At 35.8% G+C, this 12,050-nt stretch overlaps 1 protein-coding gene across 1 annotated transcript in view; it reads right to left on the bottom strand.

Moving 5' to 3' along the window:
* Window positions 1-11,668, bottom strand: part of LOC150069529 (calmodulin-regulated spectrin-associated protein 2-like) — a 28,002-nt gene extending 16,334 nt beyond the window's left edge. The window contains 3 exon segments of the mRNA XM_090331113.1: window positions 8,619-8,679; window positions 8,989-9,079; window positions 11,662-11,668. Of these exon segments, the coding sequence (XP_090187239.1) occupies window positions 8,619-8,679; window positions 8,989-9,079; window positions 11,662-11,668 (159 nt within the window).
* Between the last annotated feature and the right edge of the window lie 382 nt (window positions 11,669-12,050).

The following is a 12,050-nucleotide window of genomic DNA, read 5'->3' as shown; positions in this document are numbered from 1 at the left end:
CCTCGCATTCCAAGCTCTTTGAGAAAGTTGGATGTGAGCTTTATCTGGATTTCTTTTCCAGTTTGAGTCCTTCTCCATTGCTTATTGAGTTTGTTGTTGTGGATTTCTTAAGCTAATTGGCTCGTGGGACTCCCTGGTTCTCTCTTTTTGTGAGAGAGAGCTAGGCAGCGTCCCTATTGTCTTGGCGACATCTTCACCAAGTCTCTAAAATTTGTTTTATAATGTGAGGCTAACTCAAATTGTAGAGCTCTAGCCATGAGAAAGCCCAAGGACAGCCTTCAGGCCCTAAGTTCAAGCCCCAGGATTGGGAAAAAAAAAGTGTGAGGAAATGTGAGTCCAGGATCTAGTGACCATACACTGTAATATCCCAGCTATTTTGGGGCGTCCCAACCCCCCCAACAATAGAGTCATCAGCACTTAGTCAATGGAACTGAGTCAGTTTAATAGCAGTGCAGCGGCTACTCTATACCTTCAGGCTGCTAGAGAACGGCCCTGACCTTCAGCAGGGCTGAGTTTTAAACTTGGCAGCTAAGCCTGCCAGGTTATTACATAGACCAGTACACCAAAGCACTAAGCTAGCTCCATTCCCACTCTACCATCAGACTTTTGGGGTACTTATGTGAAGCCCCTCTCTCACCCCTAATTTATCTCTGGGCCGAAGTCCATGTCTTGCAATAAACCCATGGTCTTAGAAGAGATAGAGAATACGATAGTCTGCATACCGTAGATTGTAATAACATGTCAATCTTAGCCACCAAATTCTGGTTTTGTTTTTGTAAAAATACTTAACTGCTCGACCACCTGCGTATGGTTTAATCCTTGTGGTTATTGACTGTGGGCATGGTAAGGTGATGTCATACAATGACAACCACCTGAGTATAGTTCTGATCACCTTTGGGGGTGGGAGGACTTAAAAAACTCAGCCCCGCTGAGGCCCCGGGCTGCTGTCTACTGGCCCAAAGGTAGGGAGCAGTGACTATGATGCTAGTAAAATGACTCCTTGATCAATTCACTGAGTGCTGGTGACTCTGTTGCTGGGTGGGGGGGGGTGTTGAATCCCCCCAAAGTGGCTGGGATAGTACACATAGGGCAAGAAAAGATGGCAACTAAGGCCAAAATCAGCATACGACAGAAGGGCCTGAAGGCCATGAAAGACAGAGCCAGTAGGCCTGCTCACCAGTTCCCTCAAGCTTGATCCCTTGCGTTGAGGCTTCTGCATCCATGCTTTCAGCCACTCGTTCTCAAGTAGGAAATCCAATGAAATTACCTCATATAACATGATTTGTTCTAGGTCCATCCATTTCCTTATTCTTTCTAATGGTTGTGTAAAAGTCCACCGTGTATAGGTGCCACATTTTCTTTTTGCCTTTTAATTCCTCCAAAGGCCTTTACTTTTCACCCAAGCAACTTTCCCCCAAAAAATGATTAAGAATTCCTCGAGGATAATCACAGACTCTCTTGGGTCTAACGTTATCGATGGGATTCCACATCCACCAGTGAGACTCGAACCCACGCATTACCCTGTGGTTAAGAACTCTTCCTGGCCAACGCACGAAAAATGTTATGGGGTCAAGAGGAGGAGATCCACACACCTCTAGGTGGGGATTCCACGTCCCACCAGAGTCCACCACACAGAGACAGTCTCATATAAAAAGGTGAATTTACTGGGGAAGTAGATGGAGAACTGACCAGCCAGGGACACAGTGCAGACTCGGGAGCTGACACTGTGACCCCAATTCTTTATTTATGAAGATATTTATTCTCAGATATTTTTTCTTCTGAAATTCTTCCAATTCAAATTTTAAGATTTCTCTCTTCTCTAGTTTTCATTGATTTTATGCCATTCTTATGCATTTACTTTTGGTTTTCCTTCGTTTTTTCTTTCCTTTTTCCCTTCTCTTATCTTACTCTCTCATCAGACTTCTTAGTATCTAATTGGCATTATTTCAGCTTGTTTAATTTCCTAATTTTCCTGATATATAAAATATATTTTATATGACATGAAAAATGACAAAAATAGAAAGAAAATTAAATATCTATAAGTAGAACAACTTTCATTCACATGTTAAATCTTGTCTTACTAGTGCCCAGGTTTTTTTCATTCTCCAGTTTAGAGTTTAAATTAGAAAGGTCGGCTATCACTTGATTAGATCTCTCAAAATACACACTCATGATACTTCATATTAGTGCAGCTCAGGGAGGCACAATAGCAAATGCACTAGGTATGAGAAATGAACTCTAACTTCCTTTCTAGTTGACTCCCAAGTTACATTTCATATATGGCACTATTCAGCTGTCGTTTCCACCTCCATCTATCACAATTCTAGTGAAAGTATATATTTAAAAAACAACAGGCATTAATGCACAGGAAAGTTCCCTTGTCCTCCCATTAGCCCTATTATGTTATGAACTGCTTAATTTCAAACATGTGACAACGTAGACACATTGTGCTAGAAACCCTGAAGACGCAACTTGACACTGGCAGTTTAAGGAGAATGGCAGTAAAAATTATAGGATGTGAGACAAAGGCAGCACATAGCATTAGGTTCTTACAGTGGAAATTATCCACCCTGGACTCTGAGTTTAATTGCAACAAACAGCTCCAGAAGGCTGTACTTTCATCCCCATTGTAGGTCAATGCACGCATTTGCATGGTAGAAATTATTAGCAACTAGGCCTGTCCCCAGGAGAGTTCCCATGATGCTATTCACAGACCATTAAGAGCAGAGTTCACCCATGACCAGCACAGGCTGAGAAGAAATGCTCTCTCCTTGGGAACAACCATTAGTGAAGGAATGCCAGTCTCTTTGATCATATTTCTTATATACTTGTGCAACTCTCCCAGATTTTTAATGAAACTTTGTAATCAATCTAAACTAATCATGGGCAAGAATGTTACTGCGTTATTTACCAAGTGTTAAAAATACTTTGTTAATACTACCCTAAAGATGCAGAAAACAGGATCTGCTTGTTTGTTTTACAGCATTCAAAAGTAAAAGAGCTTCAAGGACAAATTCTTACTCGCTGTATTTTTTTTTTACCAAAATATCATTTTTCCCTAAGCTGTTTTAGAACTTGTGATATAGTCTAGGTTGGGCTGTAATCAATCTTTCAGCCTTAAACTCTTTAATGCTAGGTTTTCAACATACCACAATATCAGTAAATAGAAAGGAATTTCAAAGAATGCGAGTAAATCTTAAAATGCTCAGTTTTTACTGAGAAATTACATTATCCTATGTATTGAATATTTATTATTTCTACTGCATACTATGGTGCTTTGCACAATCAACAGAATAATACACAAGAAGAGCATGAGTCTACCAATGGAGCTTATGTAGTAGTGACTACATATTTTTTTAATTGACAGATATTGAATGATATTTTCTTTTCTTTCTTTTATGGATAATCTTCATGGTTAAAACAGCACTTCACATGAGAGCTACCCTTTTAACCAGATGTTAAATGGAAAAAGATATTTTGATTGAGTCTATTTACAAGGATGCACAGTAGATTATTTTTCTTATTAATTTTGTTTAAATAAAATTATTTGAAACAATGCTAAGATTCCACCTCACTTCAGTTAGAATGGCCAGTCTCAGGAAAACGAATAACAACAGATGCTGGAGGGGATGTGGCCAGGAGGGATCACTACTACACTGTTGGTGGGAGTGCAAACTCGTTCAACCACTATGGAAAGCAGTATGGCAGTGCCTCAACAGGCTAAACATAGAGCTCCCTATGACCCAGCAATTCCACTACTTGGCATTTACCCAACCATCCAGAAACTAGGGCATACTAAATCCACCAGCACAACAATGTTCATTGCAGCACTATTCACCATAGCAAAGATATGGAACCAACCTAGATGTCCCTCAGTTGATGAGTGGATCAACAAGATGTGGTATTTGTATACAATGGAATTCTATGCTGCTTTCAGAAAAAATGACATCGACCCATTTGTTAGGAAATGGAAAGTCTTAGAAAAAATCATATTAAGTGAAGTAAGCCAGACTCAAAGGAACTTAGGCTCAATGGTTTCCCTCATTTGTTATAATCAGTAGAAACCTTGGGCTCTCCTAGCAGAGATTTGCAATAGAGGAAAACCTTGATACATAAGGCCATATAGTATAAAGCTAATTGAAAGGACCTCCAGGATATTGAAACAAAAGCCGTATAATGAATGATTGTTGTCCTTAATGTACTATGTTATCTCTCATCTCTTTTGCTGTCCCTTGGTTATCTCATATTGTTACAGTATCTCACTTTGTTATCTGATATATTAGATGTATTTGTATTTGGTTATTTGAAATTGGATAGGGAAGGGGGAAAACCAAGATGGGGGGGTGGGGGGGAGGGTAAAGGGGCTAAGACATGTGAAAGGGTATCAATGTATGTGAATTAATGCATCTTCTATCTGGCAAATATCATGTAACCCTTTTATTAATTACAATAAAACTATTAAAAAATATTTGAACTGGTGCTGGTGGCTCACATCTGTAATGATAACTACTCAGAAGGTTGAGATCTGAAGATTGCATTTTGAGGCCAACTCAACAGAAAAGTTCCTGTAAGACCCAATCACTCAAAAATTGGAAGTGGCACTGTTGCTCAAGTGGTAGAGCACTAACATTGAGCACAAAGAGGCTCAAGAGGAAAAGGATAAAGTCCAGAGGAAGAAGCATGATAAATATGGTGAAAATATATTTTATATATACATGAAAATGGGTCATATGAAGCATGTTGATTGGTTTAGAAAGAAGAGAGAGGGGCTAAGGGAGCACAATGAGGGCATGAATTATATCATATGAACATATGAACATGTGAACATATCAAAAGGAAACATCCTTGTAAACTGATTGATGCTATTAAATTACTGGGGAAAATATCCTTATCGATTGGTTAATGACTCCCCAGATCCAAACACAGCTCTGGCTACAACTATTTTGAAAATAGTCTCAGAATCTCTCGGCTTCTTGAAATGCCAATGTAATGAGCTGGGAAAAATGTTAACCAGTAAGGAATATTTAGATTGTACTACATGGAAATATAAATTATAATATCCAACTTGATTACGGGTAGGGAATCTTACTAATCTGATAATCTAATTGTACAGTTAAGACAATACATATGTATGTGCATATGTATATATATGTGTGATATAATCTGTGTTCTGACATATTATATTAATATGTACGATGGAAATTTAAAAATTTATTTGAATGAAAAATTAAGATTTTAATGAAAGATTTTAGATATAACACAGAAGGTTGATCAATTTTTCATTTAAGGCAAACTGGAAAGCATTGTTTATACATATTACACAAACATATTAAATAAATAACTATCATTATTTATGACTACCACTACTATTTAAATCCAAATCTATTCCTGATGTATTCCTTTCAGAAAACTAAATTTATACACAATATTTAGATCATGGCTAATTATTGTTTACATTAATCATTTAACACCATAGTCCTTTTTATGTTAATAAAAACCTCAATGAGATCTAAAAAGGAATAAGCTGTTGGTAAGCCTGGATAATTGGATATATGTATCTGCTGCTGTTGACTTGACTTGCTCACATGTCTGCAGGTCAAATAGCTGTTGGTTTATCTAATAAGCCTTGGCTGGATGATGAGGGCAATTAGATTGCTCTCCCTGGATCTCATCTCTTGCAGTCTATTTGATATATATTCTTTTAATGATAATGGCAAAAAAACCCACAAAGGAACTAAAAACACAAATAGCTTTTTAAAGATATTTCTTCTGATCCCAGTAACCAAGGAAAAATATTTAATAGAGATCAAGATCAGAATAGCAGTGCATTACAAGTTTGTGTGAAAAATGTAGAAATACAGGCAAAAGTAAATAATAAAGACATTAATAAAGTCATCTGCCACATCATATAATTTCTATTATCCTCAATATGTACCAAGCCTAAAATGGAAATATAAGAACATATATAAATATGTTTTATGTATTTAAGCTTATAAGTCATGTCATTAGATTCCCTTCAATATAAGCCATAATACTAGAAATATTGTGGTGAAATAGGAAATATTATTAAGTTTTCACAGGTTTTACCTGTGTCTCAAAATGTCAGCACATGCATGGCTAACTTGCTGATAATGTTAAATACAGTGGTTCAGATACACCAGCTGCAAACATTCACGTGCTTGCATATTATTGCAAAGAATTGTTTTTATTTTATTAATTTATATTTTATTTTTAAATTTATAATTATTTTTTATAATTTATATTTTATGAATTTGTATTTATGTCACTGAAAAGGTGATATACAGAGAGGTTACAGTTACATGAGTCAGGTAATGAGTGCAATTCTTTTGAACTATCTTTCCCCTTCCTTCTCTCTCTTCCAGTTTTTCCCACACATCCACACACACAAGATACACATAGTGTCTAGTAAGTATAATGGTGTATTTGTCCAACTTTTGTTCTACCTTTTCTGCACCCCACTTTACTCCCCTAGCAAAGAAAATTTAACTAACTAGATAAAAGAAAACAGAAATCAGAAATGACAGCAACTAAAATATTGTTTTCTTCCTTGGAGTTCATTTTATAAAATATTACATTACATAATCATATGCACATAGCTATTTTTTGTGACTTTTCTTCAAGGGTGAATATTTGATTTGAATGTAAATCAGCATTCAATATAATGTCTAAATTTAGAAAACCAGGTTCAATAAGTAAATCTCTTAATCTTTCTCCTTCAGGCCATACTGTCTTCTCTTTCTCTTGAGAACTGGACTACCAATAGTTGATTGATATCTCTTTTAAACTTCTACCTATTCTGGAGTCTTAGTCTTGGCAATTTAACAGCTTTAAATGAGTCACTGATAAATACAGACAATTGAGAGAGTTTGGTTGAAGTTTTTCTTTACACCTTACAGTAACAAACTGATTTCCTTCCTTCTCTCCTTTCTTCCTTCCCCTCTTCCTCCCCCCTCCCTCCATTCCTCCCTTCCTTCATTTTTTTTTCTTTTAACCAGTCGTGGGACTTGAACTCAGGGCCTAAGCATTGTCCTTTGAGCTTTCTCAAGGCTAGTTCTCTAACACTTGAATCACAGCACCATTTTTGGCTTTTTCTGTGTATGTGGTACCAGTGGAACCCAGAGCTTCCTGCATGCTAGGCCAGCGTTCCACCACTGGGGCCCAGATCAGCTTTGATTTTATGATTTAGGTTACATATCTTAAAAAAAAAATAAAAAACCATTTAGAACACCTTTAAATAATCTAGTTGTGGGGGCCGGGAGTGGTCTAGCGCTAGTGCCTAGCATGCACGAAAACCTGGTTTCGATTCCTCGGTACCATATACGTAGAAAAAGCCAGAAATGGCACTGTGGCTTCAGTGGTAGAACTTTAGCCTTGAGAAAGTCCAAGAACAGTCCTCAGATCCTGAGTTCAAGCCCAGGACCGGCAAAAAAAATAAATAAATAAATAAAAATCTAGTTGTAGGAGTTGGGATCTTGGCCTAGTGGTAGAGTGCTTGTCTAGTATGCATGACGATCATGGTTCGATTCCTTGATACTACGTAGAAAAAGCCAAATGTAGTGCTTTGGCTCAAGTGGTAGAGTGCTAACCTTGAGAAACAGCCTTTTAATAACTGTTGTGGTTATTAAAATGGTAACTGAAAATAAAGAAAGAAATCATCAAGTGAAATTGTTCTGCATATTTAATTAAGAATCTCACTATCTCTTTTCAGAACTTTGAATATGTAAGAAGTAACAAGATCCTTGTGGCTAGTGTGTGTAATGCCCCTTAAGAGGCTGAAATCTGAGGGTTGTATTGGAAGCCAGTTTATACAAGGAAGTCTGTGAGACCCCTTTCTTCAAATAACCACACAAAAGCTCTAGGTAGAGCTGTGTCTCTTATGGTAGACACAGAACAAAGAGGCTCAGGGAGAGAGCCCAGAATTAGATCCAGAGGAATGGCACAAAAAGAAACTAACTTAAAAATAAAATTCAAGACTGTAAATGGAGAAATAATAATGGGTATTATGTTTGTTTACCAGAATTTTGCTGTGGAAGGAAAGATTGTAACATGAGTGCATTCATTACAAAAAAAAAAATAAACCTAAGATAATGAACTTACATGGTAATTAGCTTAAAACTACTTAAGTAGTTTCACTACTTGTTACTTTCTATATTTATCAACGATTTGTCTTTTTTTATTTGTGCAGTGTCAATAATGTCTTTTGTCCATTTTTGTATTAAACTAAACTTTAATCTTGTAAATTTTATAAAAGTCACATTTATAGTCTGTATATCTCATACCATCAAGATATTTGTAGTTTCATATTTTGTTATATTTTAAAGACCAACTAAATTTAGACAGAATAAAAGAAAGTTGAAAAACTGTGGTACAAAGAAATATATCCACATCACTGACTTTTTCTAGAGATAGAGCTGGACAGATGGGGACCACAACCACATATGTTCATAGATGTAACTTATATTAAGAATATATATATATATAAATGTATATATATATATATATGTGTATTGGTCATTATGACAAAATTTCCTAATTGTTGCCAAGGTATAGTTTTTGAAACCCTAAATATTTATTATTCAGAAAACAATTTTGATTACCTTTGACCTAGGTATATCTAGGAGAAGCTGTAGTTTCTTATATGATTCACTGCCTGTTTTACTAATTCAACACAAAAACATTAAATGAAAATGGTATATTCATTATTGTTAGGCCTGACTGGAAGCAACGACTTCTTCCCTTGACTCTTCCCCTGCACCCTGGAAATCCCCACCCAGCACCTGTAACCCTGGCAACAGGTATGCCTGGGGGCAGTGGGAGGTCCCCATTGAGGTATTTCCTCATCCTCTGAGATCACATCCACTTCCTCTGTGTCTATACCCCTCTCCTGTATAATTTCTTACTTCTTGCCCTAAGCTCTCTTGCTCACCGGACTCCATCTTGGGTGGCAGGAGTCTGCTCTTTCCTCACCCAATAAACCATCTTCTGAACTGTGTGGAGTTTCCTTTCGGCAGACTAATGACTATGGCTGTGTCTATGGCTGTGTAGGCATTTATCTTCACTGAATATAGATAAACAAGGGACTGAAAGACAACTCACTAAGAAACTTGACAAGTAATACTTCTTTGCCTGTAATTTGTGTGATTTTTCTTCTTCCTTTTTGTTTTTAATTTATTTTATGATAGTACTGGAGTTTGAGCTAAGGTGCTCAGGTATTCCTATAGATGAGCTATACCTCTAGTCCTGAATTTTACTAGATCTTTATCAGATAGGGTTTTGCTTCGTGCTGGACTGTAAGTTGTAAGGAGTCCTATGTAATTATGATCACAAGTATATACCAATAGCACAAGTCTAATATGAATATTTATATTACAAGTACAATATTAAATGCATATATAAGTAGTGCAAAGATCATTGTGTATATAAACATAAACACACGTATTCTATATAAAATATTTTAAAACACATAATCGAATTGTGTTTTTATTTTCAAGTCTTAATTAGCATATGCACTAGAGTTTTTCATACTTCCCAGGCCACTTAGGAAGGTGGCAATTAAAGGCTCCCCCTAATAAATGGGAATTCATAATTTTCATCACTCAATTCTCCTTTCAACTTGAAAATAATTACTTTCAACCTTGATAAGATCTGAAGATAAAATAAAACCCTAATATGTCATTTGAGCCTGCAGTTCGTAAGGTGCAGATTTTAATGCAATGAGCTAAGGGTATTAGAATGAGACTCACTTAATTTAGAATTCACGAACCATGGTTATTGCTTTTTTATCAAGAACAGCCCATCTTTCTGCTTTTCCTGGTATTAGGGAAGAAATAATTTCAATAATTTAGGTTCACACAACTTTGAGCCCTGCATTACTATATATAGAATTAGTTGTATGAGAAATCTCATAACTTGACTAGGATCCCCTTCTTATCTTCCACAACTAGGAGGAAGTGGTTTAATGTCCTCGGTTACAGCCAGAAAATATTCTCTAATGTTACTCAGAAACATTAGGAAAACATTATTGAATTGAATGTTCACATTGTTGGGGCTATATATTTTTTCATATATTTTTTATGGTAATTAATAGAAAGGTTACATTATATTCGCCAGACAGAAGTTGCATTAATTCACATACATTGATACCCTTTCTCATGTCTTGGTCCTCATTTCCCTCCCCCCCACCTCCACCCCTCATCTCGTTTTCCCCCCTTCCCTATCCAGTTTCAAATAACCAAATACAAATAAATCCAATATATCAGATAACAAAGTGAGATGCTGTAACAATATGAGATAACCAAGGGACAGCAAAAGAGATGAGAGATAACATAGTACATTAAGGACAACAATCACTCATATGGCTTATGTTTCTATATCCTAGAGATCCTTTCATTTAGCATCATACTATATGGCCTTATGTATCTAGGTTTTGCTCTATTGCAAATCTCTGCTATGAGAGCCCAAGGTTTCTACTGATTATGACATATGAGGGAAACCATTGAGCCTATGTTCCTTTGAGTCTGGCTTACTTCACTTAACATAATTTTTTCTAAGTCTTTCCATTTCCTAACAAATGGGGTGATGTCATTCTTTCTAACAGCAGCATAGAATTCCATTGTGTACAAATACATTAAAAATACATATTAGAGTATATGTATACATTTCTATATATGTATATGTTTATATACATATATGTGTACATATATTTATAACATGTATTATATAATGTATTTATATATTTATAATATATAAATATATATTAGAAATATGAAGAATGAACCTAACTTAACCAAACTCTAGGTTTCATAAGAAACACTCAATGAAAGTATTCTAGTTATTTGTAGCCTCGCTGAAAAGAAATCTATGATTACACATAATTGTAAGGCTCTAAACCTTACTTACTAATTTACTTGGTAACTAGAGAATTTCATGTGATTCTAATCTTTCTGTTTTTTCTTTGATTTTCAGTATCATTTTTTTTGCAGCATCATTTGAAGGAGAGTGTTTCTTAGCAAAATTGTGTGTAGTATTCAAAACCTCTTTTTCAGGGTCAGGAGTATAGCCTAGTGGTAGAGTGCTTGCCTAGCATGCACAAAAACCCAGGTTCAATTCCTCAGTACCACATACATAGAAAAAATGCCAGAAATGGTGCTGTAGCTCAAGTGGTAGACCTCTAGTATGAGAAAGCCCAAGGACAGTGCCTAGGTCCTGAGTTCAAGGTCCAGGACTGGCAAAAATAAATTTAAAAAAGCCTCTTTTATCAATTATGAAAACAGCTACAAATGAGTTTCAGTAAGGAATTGCCATTGGCTCTAAGCTTTTACCTAAAATTGACAATTGCCAACAAATTTGACTTGATTTTATGAACATTAAGGATCATTTAGTTAGTGAGTAAACTTGAACTTAAAGAAGTAAAACACTACTGCATTTGTATGTCCCTTCAGGATTTACTGGTACAACTATGTCTAATTTAATTGTTTTTCTTTACATTCTGTATTTTGTCTTCTACAATTAACATATTACATGTACTAAGTACATGGCAAGTATTTCAGAATAAATGAATATGTCTTTTTTTTTTACAGAAATAATGTAGGTGATTTTTAAAGTCAACAAAAAGTAAATCCCTATTAATACTTGTCTTACTGTTCATCGCGGTTAAAACTGAAGTAAGATATTCTCTTGGTTTTATACATTGAAATACAAGTTTGTTGTTGTTGTTGTCAGTTATGGAAATAAACTCTGGGCCTGAGCACTGTCCCTGAGCTCTTCAACTCAAAGCTAATGCTCTAGCACTGCATCCAGTGCCACAACCCATTTATGGTGATTTAAATATGAGTCTCATGGACTTTTGGGCTCTGGCTGTCTTTGAACCATGATCCTCTTATCTCTCAGCCTGCTGAGTAGCTAAGATTATTGGCATGAGCTATTGGCACCCCACTTGAAGTAGATGTTTTTAATGTGTCCTTTGGGGGCATTAAATTATGTAATTTCAAATAACTAGGTTGATTTACTTTAGTTTTGCAAATATGCTG

This window comes from Megascapheus bottae, chromosome 1 (genome assembly GCF_031878675.1).
Source record: "Megascapheus bottae isolate mThoBot1 chromosome 1, mThoBot2.hap1, whole genome shotgun sequence".
Lineage (NCBI taxonomy): Eukaryota > Metazoa > Chordata > Mammalia > Rodentia > Geomyidae > Megascapheus > Megascapheus bottae.
The sequence above is the reverse complement of the archived record's forward strand: the minus strand, read 5'-3'. Positions and strand labels throughout refer to the sequence as shown.